Source organism: Gracilinanus agilis, chromosome 6 (genome assembly GCF_016433145.1).
Source record: "Gracilinanus agilis isolate LMUSP501 chromosome 6, AgileGrace, whole genome shotgun sequence".
In the NCBI taxonomy this organism is placed as follows: Eukaryota; Metazoa; Chordata; class Mammalia; order Didelphimorphia; family Didelphidae; genus Gracilinanus; species Gracilinanus agilis.
The window spans coordinates 267360393-267378165 of NC_058135.1; the positions used below are offsets into that span (position 1 = coordinate 267360393).

The 17773-nt window shown below is 37.8% G+C and overlaps 1 protein-coding gene across 3 annotated transcripts in view; it reads left to right on the forward strand.

Annotated features, from left to right (window-relative positions):
* API5 (apoptosis inhibitor 5) overlaps window positions 1–16420 on the forward strand; it is a 33090-nt gene extending 16670 nt beyond the window's left edge. The window contains exons 7-14 of one of the 3 annotated variants that reach the window (XM_044680156.1): window positions 3318–3422; window positions 5324–5413; window positions 6390–6571; window positions 8132–8225; window positions 9424–9480; window positions 13552–13628; window positions 14529–14665; window positions 16128–16420. In XM_044680156.1, coding sequence (XP_044536091.1) covers window positions 3318–3422; window positions 5324–5413; window positions 6390–6571; window positions 8132–8225; window positions 9424–9480; window positions 13552–13628; window positions 14529–14665; window positions 16128–16210 — 825 coding nt within the window. In that variant the 3' untranslated portion in view covers window positions 16211–16420. The remainder of the gene's footprint in view (window positions 1–3317; window positions 3423–5323; window positions 5414–6389; window positions 6572–8131; window positions 8226–9423; window positions 9481–13551; window positions 13629–14528; window positions 14666–16127) is intronic. The other 2 variants (XM_044680157.1, XM_044680158.1) reach the window with 2 other exon arrangements.
* Window positions 16421–17773: the final 1353 nt, after the last annotated feature.

The window sequence follows — 17773 nt, forward strand, 5'->3', positions numbered from 1 at the left end:
AGTTCAACTCAACAACTATCTAGCACCCACCATGTGCTAGGCCCTAGAGATATAAAGAGAGACAAGACAATCCCTGTTCTTGAGGAGCTCATTGTCTCATGGATATAGTATGAAAATAACCATGTGCACATAGGGTAGGCATGAGATAAATGCCAGAGGGAAGAGCACTAGCATTAAGAGATTAGAAGAGATGTAAAGCACTGTGCCTAGGAGTTGAATCTGAAAACCTAGCACTAGGGATTAAGAAAAGCAAGGCCATTTTAAAAACTGGGGCGTCACTAAAGATACTAAGAAGCAGAGGTGCAAAGGGAGTGTATTCTAGACATAAGCCTCCAAAAGTCACACGTGAATTGTCTGTAACATATAGCCAGATCAGCTCTTCAAGCGATAGCTGCTGTTCAGGAACCAAAAAGATATGGACATGGGCAGCTGAGTAACACAGTGGATAGAGCACCAAGCCTGGAGTAAGTAGGACTTGGGGGTCAAATGTGGCCTTAGACACTTTCTAGTGTGACCTTGGGCATGTCACTTTAAGTCCAATTCCTTAGTCCTTCTCATCTGGCTTCAAATTAATACTTAGTATTGTAAGGGGTAAAAAGGGGTTTTGACTGGGTAAATATTAAAAAAGATTGGTTACCAGGGGATTGAACAATTATCAGTCCCCAATAATTAAAGGTTAACTTCAAGTTAAAATGACTTTTTGTGGAAATTTATTTACAAGTGAGAAGAGGAAGTAGAAATAAGGAAATAAGAGAGAGGATAAGATAGGATAAGTAATCTAACACAGTAGGTAATTTGCTCTGATCCCCTAGTTCAATCCAGGTAGATATAATTAACCCTCAGCAGATGGAAGCAAGAGGCCCAAAAGGCCTCAAAGATGAACGGAAAAAAAAAGCTTCAGCCATAGAGTCTCTATAAAAAGGAAGTTCCTTAAGAGAAGTTCAGGAAGATTCAGCCTTAAACTCACCACGTGAAATAGTCTCACCAGCTCCAGACCTCCTCCAGGTCCAGTCAAGAAACAGAAGAGAGAGGGCCCAGCTAACTCAGGTCTCTTTTTTAAAGGGGCCTCTTTTGCATCACTTCCTGTGCCTTCCTCTTAGTTTAAGTGTCTAATCACAACAGGCTTTTCTTAGGACTGCCCAGGAGGTAGTCAGTAAATTCTGATTTGTTACTCACTCTAGCACACGTGGGTTACAGACCTCCCAATTTGTGAGTTAAGTGAAGACCCAAGTTGTGGGTTAAATGGAGATGTTTTCACCTTTGGTGATTAAATCTAAAGATGGGTAGGGTAGATTTAATCTCATTGTCACAATATTGATTCAAAGACAAAAGAAAATATTTTTTAAAATAAAAATGGACAGACTAAACTATTAGGCAGACTTTAATGAGATGGGGTTCAGTAGAATGAAATGAAGAGTCTTATACTTTGTTTCACAAATTAACTTCATAGGAACATTATTAGAGAGGCAAAGCAATTTGTTAAATTGCATTGGAAATGGTAAAAATACTGTGGGTGGAGAAAATTTTCACAGAATCTAAAAGATTATACAGGATGAGTTATCATAATAGGCAGCTAAGAAAGTGAATGCAGTCTTATGCTGTATTCAGAAGCATACTCCACCAGGAATAGGGAATGAGGAGTCCTGTTCTACTCTGCCCTACTTAGACCCCATCTGGGTCTGGGGTTTCGGTTTTGGTTGCCCCATTTTAGAAAGGGATATTGCTAAGCTGGCCTCTGTCTCTAGGAAACCAGCAAAGAGTCTTGAGTTCTTTTGAATGCTTTATGAATATGAGGTCAAGGAGTTGGACATGTTTAGTCTGGAAAAGTATTAAGGGGTGGCATGTAATGATTCCCTATTGAGTATTTGGAGGTGTTTGCCCTAAGAAAGGGAAATAGGTGTGTTGTTCTTGACCAGAGGTCAGAGCTGGGAGCAATGGATAAAAAAATGGGGAGGGACAGCTTTGGGCTGGATTGGCAGCTAGCAGTTCAGGCTATGTGAAGATGGGGTGAGCAGCCTCAATGGATTCCCTTTCTTTGGAGATGAGAACCTGGAACATCATTTATTTGGACATGGATTGCTCTGGACAGTTTTTGGTGTTCCAGGCCTGAGATTTGTTGATTTTGTGATTTCTTTTTGAGGCTGCTGCCGTCTTGCCTGTGTATCAAACCTTTCTGGTTTTGTTTTTTTCATTTGTGAAATAAGAGGGACAGCCGTTAATTAAGTGATGTATAAGTTCTGGTGCCGATTTTTAAAATCTGTCCCTAGGTGCTTTGTCCTTTAATGGAGTGTGAACCAGAGTAAACCATAGCCACCTTTCCCTTTTATTTTGTTATGTAACTCCTCTTTTCCTGGGACTGTGAAATATTTAACTTTCAAAGATTTGTTTGAAAGCAGGATGGCAGCAGGTGGTGATATCCCCTTAGAACATCAGGGCCCCAAAGTCTGGGCATAACTGCTCAGAGTGAAGAGTTTCTAGAAAAGAAACTTTTTGTTGATAGAGGCAAATACTCAAATAGAAGCTATTAGATTCTTCCAGGGAGAGTCAGCCTTGAAAATGGGCCCTATCCCAAGAACCTGCTGAAGGAAGGCCTGAGAAGTGAAATGATCAAACTACTCAGTTTGCTGATGTAACAAGTAGCAATTTGAATTTAGGGCTTGGCATATCCATGATGTACCTAGAAAAGTTGGGTTTCTCCCTCAGTTTGGCATAGGCCATCTCCTCATCCCAGAGCTCACTCCCACTCTCACTGCTGGTTATTTTCAATTCTATGTATACTATCCCCCAAAACACCTGAAAGCCCCATGAGAGTAGGAACCACATCATGTCTAAACTTGCTTTTCTCCCTGTGCTTTGCATAGTTCTATATGTATACAATGTTTGTTTAATTAAACAGTGGTCAAGGCTACTGGCACCACCAGTTAAGAGTTGCCAGGGCCTGGAGTCAGGAGGATCTGCATTCAAATTCAGCCTCAGAAATTTCTTGCATTACCTTAATTGGACAAAACCACTAAACCTCTAATTTCCATTTCCTCAACTATAATATATAGCATATATTATATATAATGTATATATTAGGAATTAACCTCCCAAGATTCTTGTGAGGATGAGATGAACATACTATTAAGAAAGCACTTAGCAGCGTGCTTGGCACATAGTAGGCACCATAGAAGTGCTGCTGCTGCTTATCATTTGTTGTCAAATAAGTATACATCCTGTGGTTGGATTTTTATGTCTTTTCTTTAGTGAATTTAACTGGGCTTTAAATCTGTTGTTCTGGTACTAAGTGACTAAAGTTATCTTTCCCTTTTTTACAGAAAAATGTTCATTCCACAAGGTTCGTGACTTATTTCTGTGAACATGTTCTGCCCAATCTCAGCTCTTTGACTACCCCAGTGGAAGGCCTTGATATACAGTTAGAGGTAAATTAAATTTCTCTTTACTAATGAAATATATTCTCCTTTTTTTAGTGACTTTAAATTTATAATTCTAATTTGTAGAAGAATGTATTTTTTTTTATATTTACCAAAATGATTTAAACATCTTGTTTAATCAGAAGTTTCCAATCTTAAAGCTCCATAAATAAGTACATGGGGAAAAAAAACCCTTATGCAATGTTATCAAGCAGTTAGTAGCTTCTAATAGTGAGAAAGCACTGCCTAGATTGGAGGTAATTTTGAAATAATGTACAATGCATAATCATTCCGAGTTTTGTTATAGTAACCACTATAGCAATCCATCATCAGGGATTATCATAGGAGGGAATGTGATAAAAGGGGGTGAGCACACTTGCATTGGTAGAGGGTCTTTGTTCTCCTGGGAATTGCCTTTACCAATTAAACCACAAGTCCAGGCCATATTCCATATTGTTAGGCTTGAAATGCATTAGCTCACTTATTAATGTTTATATTATACATTTAAACAGTAGATAATACTACCTATTTGCAGCTTGTGTTTTACTCTTATCTTAGCTACAAAATGGGGGGGGCATTCTTTTAGGAATTGCTACAAGTAATTTTTCATCACAAGTACTGTTATACTTACATTAGTTCTACAAATACTATTTCAAAAAAGTCCTCCTCTGATAATTTGTGTTGTGGAAGGAGCCCTGAGTTCTTTAAGTTTGTGCCATAGGTGTGTGCCCTAGACATCTGGGAAAACTGGTAGCATGACCCTGATTGTCTTTTGAGGGCCAGCCAGTGTGGCAAAATCCAGAAAAACTTTTCATCTACCAACCAATCAGCCAGTAGACATTAATCAACAACTTTGTGTCAGGAAGCAAAAGGTCAATTTGGAGCTGGTGAGTTTTGTGGCAATTGCAGCTTATGAAACCATCTATTAAGATATTTATGGGCCAGAAGGGCAATACTCCCATTAATGAAATCTTTTCAAGTATTGAAATTATTAATTACTACCAAAACTGCTGCATAATTCTTAAGGATAAAAAAAATAGCACCTCTTTATCAGGAATTAATTTTATGACTTAGAGGCAAGTTTAAAAAATAAAAAATATATTGGTTAACAATATTAACAAATATCTGTTCAGTTATGTACTTCTATAAATTCTTTCATCTAAACTGTAAAGCATCAGCTTAAGCTTAAGGAATTGTATTTGCCTATCATTTTTGCACAATCTTTTAAAGTTATTTCAATTAATATCTTTTCTGTTATTGTTTTTTAAACCCTTCTGTCTTAGAAACAAAACCAAGTATTAGTTTCAGTGCAGAAGAGCAGGAGCTAGGCAATAGGGATTAAGTGACCAGGGTCACATAGCTAGAACGTGTCGGAGGCCACATTTGAACTCAGGACCTACTGTTTCTAGTCCTGGTCCTGTTGTGTCAATAGCTTTGGTTTTTAAGTCACCTAAATTTCCCCTTAAATCCCTCTCTCCTAGAATGCTTTCATTTATCACAAAGAATTTTTTTTTTTTAATAAAAAAGAAAAAGGGAAGGGGAGGTGTCTATCATCATCTAGCTATTAATAGCCACATCTCTTTCTGTTCTATTTCTCTTTACATAAATAAATGATAATGAGTAGGCTCTAGTAGACAGGATGTCTAGAAATTTACAAAACCAGTAATAGGCAGCAATGAGACTATAAAGATAGAGACCTAAACAATGAGAAGATTCAGACAGTGTCATGAGTACTTTAAAAGACTTGATTAAAAAATAAAAGTATTTATATCTTCTATTTGTTTAAATTTGGAGTTGCAAAGCCAGTTTAATTCATTGTGTTGGTAACTAACATTAATGTTTTAATATATTTGAAAAATTAATCAATATTAATTATAACCAAGTTTCTTATGTAACAATGTTTCTTTTAGGTATTGAAACTACTTGCGGAGATGAGTTCATTTTGTGGTGACATGGAAAAATTAGAAACAAATTTAAAGAAACTATTTGATAAATTGTTGGTAAGAACTCGTCCCCCCATTAATATGCAAAATAAAATCATTAATATCTCTTTTTAAATTGAATATTCTCTTAGCTACCACAAAATATAGTTTAACCAAAGAATTTCCTAATTGCTAATCCTTTACTCCTAAACCACAGTTTATCAGTTTCATTTTGCTTTTAGGGTGATAAAAATTAAGTTTTAAAAAAATTTGGTTTTTTTTCTTCTTTATAAATAGGTAATTTTGGCCTTGTCTGTTATTACCATTCTTTTCTATAACTGCCATATAAGAGTAGTATCACATCTTTCTTACTCCTTTATCAAAAGTAGTCTCATGAAATTTGTTATTTGCGTTCAAGAATTAGTTCAGAACTTTCTTGGAATGTTGTATGGTCTTGAAATTGATAGTATGAGCCCCCAGGGCTGCCTTGCCTTACTGTGATAGTACCAAGTTGGGCATCAGTGGCACTACTCCAAGTATAATTAGGTACCAGAAAAGAAATTCTTGGTTCACATTTAATCCTACTGCGATCTTATTCATGGAGGGTACTGGGTCCTCTGATATGGATTGTACCCATCAATGTCTTCTCCAGAGCAAGGGCTGTTCTTATCTTTGTCTTCCCATACATCTATAAATGATCTTTTCACTGGAGCATTATGTGATACCTTTGTTTAGCAGCAGTTGCAGAATTGGTCTGAAAGCCATGTAATCAAATGAACCTCAAAGTTAGGAATTGTGAATTTTTGCAACTGTGAACAGTCATACTTTAAAAGTAAGGACTTGTTTTAGAACAAAAACTACCTGACACTGGTGGTTACTTGTCACTCTCCAAGTATCACTACTATCCAGGGTTCAGGATTCTATTGGTTTTTTCATCAGCAGTACTTACAGATATGCCTAGTTTCTCATCAGTTTTTGTATGTCCCATTAAAAGTATAAAAAGAACAGATAGCCACATATGAAAATTGACACTTTTTTCACTTTTGTCTATCAGGAATACATGCCGCTCCCTCCTGAAGAAGCTGAAAATGGAGAAAATGCTGGCAATGAAGAGCCCAAGTTGCAGTTCAGCTATGTGGAATGTTTGTTGTACAGTTTTCACCAGCTGGGCCGAAAGCTTCCGGATTTTTTGACAGCTAAGCTGAATGCAGAAAAACTGAAAGACTTCAAAATCAGGTGATGTATGGCTGAATCAAGGGATCTAGTCCTGGACAGCAGAGGAGTTACCTTTGCTAAATCTCTGAGAAGAGCAGATTTCTATTCTTCATGCTGAGGGCTAAATAACTGCTGTCCTGGTTTTCAGACAGAAAGAGCAAATGGAGTCACAAGGTGTAGGCTAGTGAGCATGCCAGCCTATTGTAAAGAGAGTGAACAGCTAAGAGGGGATGGAGAGATCACAAAGAGCCAACAGGGCTTCCCCAGAGCAGGTCAGGCCTGAGTAATCTAATGCTCAGAACCAGCAGCACTATCAGATGGATACGTAGGGATGGGAATGGGGTGAGGCTAGCTCACCTAGATGTCCATAAAGGATGGGCCAGGAACTCACTTCTTGGGGACAATAAATTGGAGGTTAGCTGTGCATTTGGGAAAGTTGAGGCAGACTGCAGGTTACTCAGCATTCATGGCAAGGATAAGGCAAGCCAGAAATCAACTGTAGTTGGACTTTTCATTAAGAGAAGTCTTGGGGCCAGGGACTAGGAGGATGACCACTCTGTTGTTCTCTGACCTAGTCAAGTGACACCTGGTACATTTTCATTTCTGAGTGCCTTGTGATAAAAAGGGTTTGAAAGGCTCTGAGCTTATCAGAGTAATCTCCAGACCCAGGAAGAGTCTGAGTTCAAGTGCTACATTCGTGACATGTATTGACTTTATAACTGGGCAAGTAACTCAGCCTCTTAAGACCCCAAATAACTTTCTTTGCTTAAGGTTGCAAAAGGCTGAGTATCCTGACCTGTGTCAGTAGTGAGAGTTTCCTCTCTTAGAAGTTTCCTATTCCAGTGAAATTACAAATCTACTCCAGCTCCTGTTTGGATTAAATGGTCCTGACTTTGGAGAGTCTGATCAATTGATTTAGCATACCTAGTTCAGCAGATTTTATTAAAATGTCTTAAAAGGGTAAAGTTGATACTATATTTGTCTCTGAAAGCCAAGGGTTAACTGAATGAGCACAAATGAAACTATTGCTTTATAGTAGTACGGCCTCCAAACTAGAGTTGGGGCAGCACATGAGGAATCAGTGTCGATTTCATCAAAGCATCTTGAATCAGTTAAGGAATCAAATCACCACTTCAGAAAGCTTTTTAAACTCAGTTCAATCGACTGCAGTGACAAACTACTAGAAAAGATCCCTGCCAGCACATATTGACTTGGAAAACCACAAATTAACATTATCTATGCTATATTGGATTTTTATTTACTTTAGTATTTCCCACTTGCATTTTAATATGGTTTGGGGCACACTTCAGGCTTCTGGCCTTCAAGTTTGACATCTCTGGTCTCCTAGATTATCCCTGTATAATCAAGGAAGGGAGCTTATTTTTAGGACACAGCACAAAGCTAAAGTTTTGGGCTAATAAATATTACTCAAATCAACTGGATAATTATATGTTCTGATTTCTTTGGCTCTAAATACCATATATAGGCTTTCACAGATTGGTAGTTATTTTTTAAATTATGTAGTAAATGTTCTTGGGTGCCATGAACGTTCAGGAATTAACAACCACCTCTTTGTATTAGGCTGCAGTACTTTGCCCGAGGCTTACAGGTTTATATCAGACAACTTCGTTTGGCTCTTCAGGGGAAAACAGGTGAAGCCTTAAAAACAGAAGAGGTAAGAATCCTAATCACTTTCCTAGAAAGAACGCTACTACCACACTATTTTAAACTACAGCTTAGATCATTAGCTGAATTCATGTATATAGTTCATTCTTAATGACATTTTTTCAAAAAGTAAATCCCACTAGCATTTTGCCTTAGCCCAAGAAATAGTGTTGGCATCTCATGAAAATAAAAATGGGTTTCTTGTTTTCGGAATGGCATAGTAGAAGGCTATATGGTAACTATTCATGCCATTCCTGCCAAATATTCTCTTTGACATTTCCAATGAGTAAGATGTTTTGTTGAAATTCTAGGCTTATTGATATTAAGTTATATAACTTAATGCTACATTATTAATTGACCTTCCACCTAAATATTGGTATGTTAGAATGATAGTAAGGTACAGAAAATGCTTTAGGATAAAAGTGTAATTTTAAGATTATTTTGAAAATGATATTATTCCATATTCCATATTTCAGTTTCTATCTCACTTTAAATTGGTAATATGTTAAGTAAAGCTGTTCATGTAAAATTATCGATTATTGGCTTTCATAGTCCTGTGTATGTTGGGGGGAGAATTTCAAATTAACTGTTTCAGTAAATGGTATTAAAAATAGGCCTACCCAAAAACAATTCTTGCTGTACCTGCTCCAAGATGCCTGTGGGGCAAAAACCCCCCACCCCAGCTAGTAACTCACACTGGGGTCTTATCTTTATTTGGCATGTACACAATAGGTACTTGATGTTTGATTTTTATGCAGAAAAGATAGACTGTTAAGCTATACCAGACTACAATTATATTGTAGTGTTTGCCACTTCTGGTCTACTTTTTTGCCAGATACTTACTCCATTGCCACAGAAATAGGGCAAAAGATTTTGGTTTTTTCAATTATATTCATTGATTTGTGCCAATTCTTAAGATCCTGTGATCTTGTCCCATTTACTTTAGATCTAAATTGTAAATCAGGCTTTATTGATCAGATCAGTCAAGGTAAGGAGAAGGATCTCAATCTTTCATGCACCATTAAGGTTCAATGAGGTAAATAAATACCAAGGGATAGCAGTAAACCTCTAGAATCAAACCAGGGAATTCCTTCTCTGTAACAATTGTTCTGGAAAATATATATGATTCTTAAAGTGTTTTATTTTTGAACTAAAAATGCATACAAGAAGCTGTTAAAATTGTCACTTACATTGTTATCCTTTTGCAGAACAAAATTAAAGTTGTAGCTTTGAAAATAACGAACAACATCAATGTTTTAATCAAGGTAATTCTCCCTTTTTTCTATCTTTTTCCTTTTGAATGTTCAGGTAGAGAATGTCTTGTGCTTATTTTTGGTGATACCTGCCAAGGTTGGGTGTTGCAAAATTCATTTTGAACAATGGGGAAAAACAGGCTAATAATAATGCCATATATTTGATATTTACAATATACAACACACTTTATTTCCCAGTAACTAAACAAAAACAATGTCCTCATTTTGCAGAAGACTGTTTCATTTATAGGGAACCAACAACCTATATCTGGAAAAAAAGTCACAATAATCAGATCTTTAAATCATCTATTTAGTGTGGGTATTGTTAATCCCCACTTACAGATGAGCCAATGGAAATTCAGACTGGTTCAGAAGTTTAACCTTAGTTAAAGTAGTAAGTGGTAGAGGGAGGCCTCATGCTAAGTTTTCATTTCTGAAGTCCAAGTCACCATATTTGACTGCCACTCTTGCTAGCTGGAGATTTCAAAATGCCTTTCCGGCCAGATTCTGACCTTGCCCATTTTTATCCCTCAGAAACACAATCAGCCTCTCCTTTGTAACTTTCTGTGGAATAGGCCTCACTTTGTTGACTGACTTGTTTCTTTGGACCACATTGGGCTTTCCTTTCTTGATCACTTCTTCAAAACACTTGAAGATTCCAGTTTTTCACTGAGCCTTGACTTTGTCTTTTATAAGGGAATGGCCAACTCTCCTGTCCAGGCAGCACCCTCTTCTGCCCCCTACCCCTGACACACTTACTTCTGGTTCCTTGGGAGAGAAGTCCATGTGATCACATCTCACATTACCTGGAGTGCTCCTGCCCCCATGTTCCTTTTTCCCCACTTCATTTTAAAGTCCTCTGACCTCTGAATTCATTGATGCTTCTTTACTGAAGTCTCCAGGGGTGTCTATTTCAGAATTGCATTACGGTGGAACCACTTTGTAGTGTCCTAAGCAAATTGAATTTCTTTGACTCAAGATCCTAATTTTTCCCACTGGGAGGGTCCTTAAAGTCTCTTGGGGCCAAATTTGAACCTAGGTACTCTTGACACCAGACCTAGCACTATCCACTATTTCTCAATAACTTTTTTATTGAATTAGTGCCTTTTATATTTTTTATTATCTTCTATTACAATTAAAATTATCTAAGAGACTTATTTTTGGGTGAGAATACAAGTTTATGGATTATGTCAGGTTTATTGGTTTAAGTCAGCATCATAACCAGAAAAGTGATGTAATTCTCCATGACTCTCTCAGGACCAAGAACAATCTGAGCTGAGTAAGACAGCTTAATTTTAGGAGCTCAGGATGACCCCTTGCTCATCCTGAGATGTCTTTAATTGGTGATAACTAATTAAGATCAAACTATCCACTCCATCCCATCCCTGCACAGGTCACCTATGTAGAAAAAGAATCCTTCTCCCCTTCATTTTTAAACCAAATTCTGTTTTTTTAAGAAAAAAAAGGTTGGAGGGGCATTCCTTGGGATTCCCAAGGATAGAGAAAATGCATGCAGCAACAGGCTGGATGGTATCTCTGACCCAGATCTCAAGCACAGCAACAGCAGTAATTCTCTCATATATAGGAATTGATACCCTATATGAAAAATAAATTCTCACACTTCCCATTCTTTCCCATTCATTGTATCATCTACTCATCATCCTCCAAACTCTTCTGCCCAGTGACTTTGCTCACTCTGTTTACTCCATAGAGAGTTGCCCCTGTTCATCTCTGCCAAATGAGCTCTCTTACTCCCTTTAGAATTCAATCCAGATACCTTCCCTCAAACCTTCCTGTAGCTGTAACAAGCTGCCTCTGCAGACCTTACATAGTATTTTATTTTCCATATTCCTTTATTTGGTGTTTTCTCACCTATTTCATAGTTCCCAGTTTTCTGTCTTATGCCTGACTTAGACCAGTGCATAGACTAGAAGGAACTGTTGCCCAACTTGGCCTTCCACTAGCCTTCTGTGATACTCACCACCAACTGCCTGAGAAATCTTTGCTGAATGGGAAAGCCCAGGGTCATTTAGGAAAACAGAATAGGGGAAGTATCCTGAGTTTAGGTCAAGAAGCACAGGCCCGTGTTCTGATCTGTCACTCACTTGATATGTGACCTTGGACAGGTCCCTTCCCCGTGGCACCTTAGCTACCTTTTTTGGAAGATGGAGTTAATACTATTGTCACTTGTTCCACAGTGCTAGAAGAAAAGTAGTTTTTATTGTTAATTTTACTATACAAAAAAATGAGGAAAGGCCAAAAGTGAATTACAAAATACTTATGTCTAAATAAGTAGTTGAAAGTAACACTTCTATGCCGATTCTATTTTTATCATATTAAAAGCTTGATATGGGTGATTTCCATTTTTGCTTGTTGATATATTTAATATGTTAAATCTTACATTTTTTCTTTCATATTAGCTTGACTATGTTTCCAGTAGCAAGAACTCAAGCCATTATTTTTAGATGTGCACCAAAAAGAAAGGCTTTAGCATCTAATTTTTCTTTTTATCAACAAAAAATGTATAAGATTGGGACAAATCTGAGGATCTAGTCTTCTGACAATTTCATTAAATGCTTTATTAAGAACAATATTGTGCATGAGTGAGAGACAGCATGAACACTGAGCCACCTAGCTGCCTCCAAACTTTTTTTTTTTTTTAATAATGACAGTCACCTGGATGAGGGAGAGAATCAGTAAATAACAAACATTTATTTACTAAGAGTCTCTACTATGTGCCAGACATATTGCTAAGCAGTACAGATAGTCTCTGTCCTCAAGGAGCTTATAATATAATTGAAAAGAGAATATTCACAAAAGAAGGTAATAAGCAATAGCTAGATGGCTCATTGGATTGAGGGCCAGGCTTAGAGATGGGGAGGTCCTAGGTTCAAATGTAACTTCAGACACTTCCTGGTTGTGTGATCCTGGGCAAGTCACTTGACCTTCATTGCCTATTCCTCACCCCTCTTCTGCATTTGAACCAATACAAACTATTAATTCTAAGACACGGAAGGTAATGTTTTTTTTTATTTTTTTCTGGTTTTTGTTTGTTTGCTTGTTTGTTTTTAAGGAAAAGGAGCTTAAGGAAAAGTTTAATTAACTTCTCAGCCTTTAAAGTCTCAGAACAATTTTCTCTTCCCTCTTAAGTCCCCAGCAGGATTCTCCTTGTATCCCAGTGTGTGTTCACTGGTCTTGCTCCTGCTTAAGCATCTCAGTAATGGTTGTATTTCGTAGAGAAGGGTGGATGTCATTGTGGGCTTTCTTTGTATGAAGGCACAGGTGCCACTCATTATTCTGAAACTTGAAGTGTTCCTTAGAAATCGCTGCTTGCGAGGAGGCAGCTGGGTAGCTCAATGGATTGAGAGCCTGGTGTAGAGATAGGAGGTCTTGGGTTCAAATCTAGTCTCAAGACACTTCCTAACTGGGCAAGTCACTTAACTCCCATTGCCTAGACTATACTGATCTTCTGCCTTAGAACCAATACACAGTACTGATTCTAAAAGAGAGGGTAAGGAAAGATGGGGGCGGGAGGGGAGAGGAAGGAAGGAAAGAAAGAAATCACTGCATGTGGTCCTAGCCATGAGCGTTATGCACTGGTAGCAGGCCAATTTATGCAGAAAACTGTCTAGGTCCTGAGTTGCTAAAAGACAGTGTGTTTTGGGTGTTTTAATATGCTGGGTTTGGAGACAGGGAGACTTGGGTTCATTTCCTCCCTCTGGCCACGGGAAAGTCCTCTCTGAGCCCATTTCCTTTTCGGTGAGATGAGGAGCAGATGGCTGTTAAGGACCTTTCCAACTCTGCTCACATGGCCTTTCTCTTGAACACTTTCATTTTGAGACCAGGATTCAGTCACTTGTCCCAACAGATTTTCAGGGTAAGACCCTCTTCTAGAATTCTCCCCTTCTAAAAGATACTGAATAGCTGAAAGATCAAGAGCTGTGTTCAACTCATGGCTGGGACAATTCAAACTAATGCTGTGGCCACTGTTTGAGAAATAGGGAGGATTCTGGCTTCTGACTTCTGCATTACTTAGAAGTTGTTTTGAATTTGTAATCTTGACCCTCCATTTTATATTTTTAGGATCTCTTTCACATTCCTCCTTCTTACAAGAGCACAGTGACTTTGTCTTGGAAGCCGGTACAGAAGGCTGAGATGGGGTAAGGAAAGTCTTTGGGGTTGAGCAGTTCTCTTTTCAAACCTGTCAAAGTAGAATGCATAAAGATTTTTAGAAGCAAGTCTAAATTACCCAAGTCAATTCTCATACTCATACTATAATTGCCTATAGAGTAAATTCCTAGTAATTAGTATTCATAATTCTTTCTTTGGCATCGAGTAGGCTTTCCTCACTGGTCTCTTTACATTTTGAAAGAATTTAGCTTATTCTGCAGATCAATAAATATCCTTCAAGGAATATTGCTCAGTAATATTAGAGGTGGGTAAATAGTGCAATGAATAGAGCATTAGACTTGGAGTCCGGTAGAACTAAGTTCAAATGCAGACACTTCCTAGCTATGTGACCCTGGGTAAGTCATTTCTATTTGCCTCAGTTTCTTCATTTGTAAAGTGAGGGCCACAATGGCACCTACTTCCCAAGGTTGTTGTGAGGAGCAAATGGTATCAGATTAAAGCACTTAACACAGGGCCTGGCACATAGTAGGTGCACTCTAAATGCTTATTCTCATTTCCTTCCCCTAGTATTACTGAGGTCATACACCTCTATAGTACTTACATCTGTATAGTTCCCAAGGCCCTTCCTTCACCAGACATTTCATCACTTTTGTCCTTTCCAAGGAGGCAGACTGGGGCAGTTGATGATGGTATTCCCTAGAGTGAGCATTATTATTATTGCTCACGTGCTTAACTAAACACAAGTTAGTTAGAAGATTCCAGTGTGTAGACATTTTGTCCTGGCCTCTAATGTATCTGTTAGTTTTGATGCTGGCTTCAATGACTTCTTTCTTGAGTCTGACAAATTGGTAGCAGTGGATTATGGGACAAAAGGATAAACCTTTTAAGTTTTCTTTCTTTTTTTTTTTTTTTTTATCCTTTCCTTCTAGTCAAAAGAGGACAAATGAAGATACAGCTTCAGGTTCACCACCCAAAAAAGCTGCAGCAGGACCAAAACGGGATGCTAGACAAATATATAATCCTCCTAGTGGAAAATACAGCAGCAATCTGGGCAACTTTAATTATGGTGAGCGTTGGCGTTTGGGTACAAGTAGCACATGGAATTAGGCTGAGAAAACATTGCACTTAAAATCAAGTGTTACATCTAGATATCATGACCCAGATTCTCTCAGTGCCTGAGTGACTTCCTGATTGTAACAAGGCAACGTCCTGCCCATTAGGATAATCTTTTAGGGAGTTTCCACTTCGTTACATGGTTTTGGTGACACTTGGCACATGGGCAGTTACCAAAGGTGCCAACTTTGAAATCAAGGAGTAGTTTAGGCACTGAGAGAATCTACCTTAATATACTGTATGTGGAAACTGGCAGTATATTCCTTTCTACTTGGGGAGTGGAAGTATTAGGTAGAAACATCCATCCTCTAGGATTCTTGGGGAGTGAGCATTTTTTGCTTTTCTAAGAGGGATTTATATAAACTGATTTGGCACAGGCTAGCAGATAAAGAAAGCTTATTTCTTCCAAGTGGGCTGCTTTTCATTGTATGCCCTCCCTCTTCCCTCCCTCCCCCACCTCCCCAACAGCCCCCCCAAGTATTTCTTGAAGAATCAGGTGGCTAAGTATTTGATTTGTGTACCTGCCTGGCCTAACATTACTTTAGTTTCTCTAGGGGTTAACTTTGTAGCTTTTGAATTTCATGACTAGGAAGCAGGGAGGGTTATTATTTCAAGATGGAGAGCTCCCATGTGGAAACTCACATTAACAACACACATCTGGATCTGCATTTCTTTTCACTTGAGAGATACCAGGAGCACTGAGAGTTTACAGAACTTTCCCTTGGTCTCCCACCAGATATGGTGAGACTTGGAGATCATCAGCTCATTTATTCAGTACACCAAGCTACCTCTAAAATGCAAGAGATGTGAGGTTTTCTTTAAAGCACTTAAAAGTTTGCAGACTTGTTTTTCATTGTGCTTTGAACATTTTCCTAATATCATTAGCCCACTTGTTCCACTCAAGACAGCAGTTCTTAATAAAGTATATATGAATAGATAAATATCTTAGTATACCCTTATTTTTCCCACCTGTTTTTCTTGCTCTTACCCTGGGGGTCTTTGTGAATATTGAATCCTTTTCTTATTTATTTGATGTCATGAAACTGTTAAATAAGTGCCACTGTATCTTTTTTGAAAGGCTAAAAAATTTTTGATGCCCATTCAATATTAAATATAGAAATAATTTTATAGTACCAAAAGCATTTCAATTTTCATTTACCTGTTGATGTTAGGCCAACTAAAGGTGCACAAATAATAAGGTGGCACAATGTATATTTCAACTTTATTATTATATAGTAATAAAAATAAGGTCAGTCTTATGCATCAGAGTGCATGCTACACTTATTCTACACTAGGAATGCACTATTCCTGTAGGGCTTACCTTCCAGTTCTGCACTCAGAACCAGTGTTTCTTCCCTGTTTGCTGTACTATCAATTCCTGAACGAGAGCTAATTCATTGTTCGATTTTTCGTAGAGCAGAGAGGGGGCTTCAGGGGAAGTAGAGGTGGCCGAGGTTGGGGAGGACGAGGAAATCGTAGTCGGGGAAGACTCTACTGAATACATCACATTCTTCAGCGCTGTCACAAGCTTAAAACACTCTTAAACTACCACTCATTGGGTTGCTGGGAATAGCCCTTTAAAGACTGCTGCCTTCAGGTAAAGACTTCAATGTTCTTTATACCTTTGTATGTCTTGATCTACTTTTCTAACGGAATACAGACGTGTCCAACAAGAAATCACAGCTGTATTTTTGGATGCTTTGTCAGCAATCTTGCAGTGTTTTTTTTTTTTTTTCTTTTTTTTGTTCGTTTGTTTTTTTGGTTTAGTTTTGCTTTTTTTTCTTTTCTTTTTTTTTTTGCAGTGTCTTCAGGGTTTATTCAGACTTGGAAACTACAGTGTATGTGATTTCCCTTAAAACATCTTGACAGTTTATATATTAACCAGAGAGCTGTTTGTGGCTAAAACATGTAATATAATGTAGAGTCTGCTTTGATAACTGATAGAAAGGGTCATTCACAAAAGCTCACATCAGTTATGATGTGTTTGTGGTTTTCCTCTCCCCTCCATCCTCCTTCCACCCAATATATGGAGAAGAGTGTAATAGTCAATGGTCACGTTCTTTTTACTTTTATTTCTTTCAACTGAGCTGCCAGGCACTAATGCAGCCCTACTGATTTCTGTGTCACAAAAGGAAAATATTTACCTGCTTTTTCTTAAATGCAGACATTGATTTACTTAATAAACTCTGGGAATGACATTAATGGGGCAAAGTAAGTTGCTTTTATACTGCTTACATAACTCTTCTCCATGTGTTGTGATGCAAACTTGTTTGGAATATAGGGTTTTAATGTTCAGTATAAAAATATATGTGTGCACATATATATATATGCTGTGAAACTTTATTATACAAAACAAATCAATAAAAAGTAGAAGCACTCCAGGAATGGGTAGTCTGATGCAGTGATTGTCCTCTTTGGAGTAAATTGGTCAACTTTTCCCCCAGCCAGTGAGGGGTTTTGAGTCAGTTTGCACTTAATATTATTGTTATTTAAAAATAAAGAATACATAAAGGCTACATATACAAAAATAAACCATATTTTGGAACGATGTTTTTGGAAATTTTTAACCAAAAATTAAATCTGACTTGAATAGCATCCTTCACGGTAGAGGTGGTATCACCTAGGATTCTGTTGACCAGAGCTTCCCTGGAAAAAATTTTTTCAAGAATGGAGAATGAGGAAAAGATGCTTTCTTAGTTTCGCTTTGCCACTTTTGGAATCTCTAACTTCTCAGGTTAATCAAAATTCAAATTAAATAGCTTAGAACAGTGGATGAAGCAAATCTTCAAGTTGGAGAAGTTTTCAGATGGCATCGGTATTTTTAATAGCATAGCTTTTTCATAATTTGGGGTTCAGCAGTTAGTCTCTCCTCCCCTAATTTTCACTCCCAAATCAAATGCCTAGATGACATTTTCTAGGTGTTTTCATGTCTCTGTGGGGAATAGTTTGTGATTCCAATGCAGGTGTCTTCATTAATGTTCATTATTGTGCTTTAGTAGTTAACACTGCATTGAGGAAAAAGCAAAACCCCCACACTGGTACTACTGCACATTCTCATGGG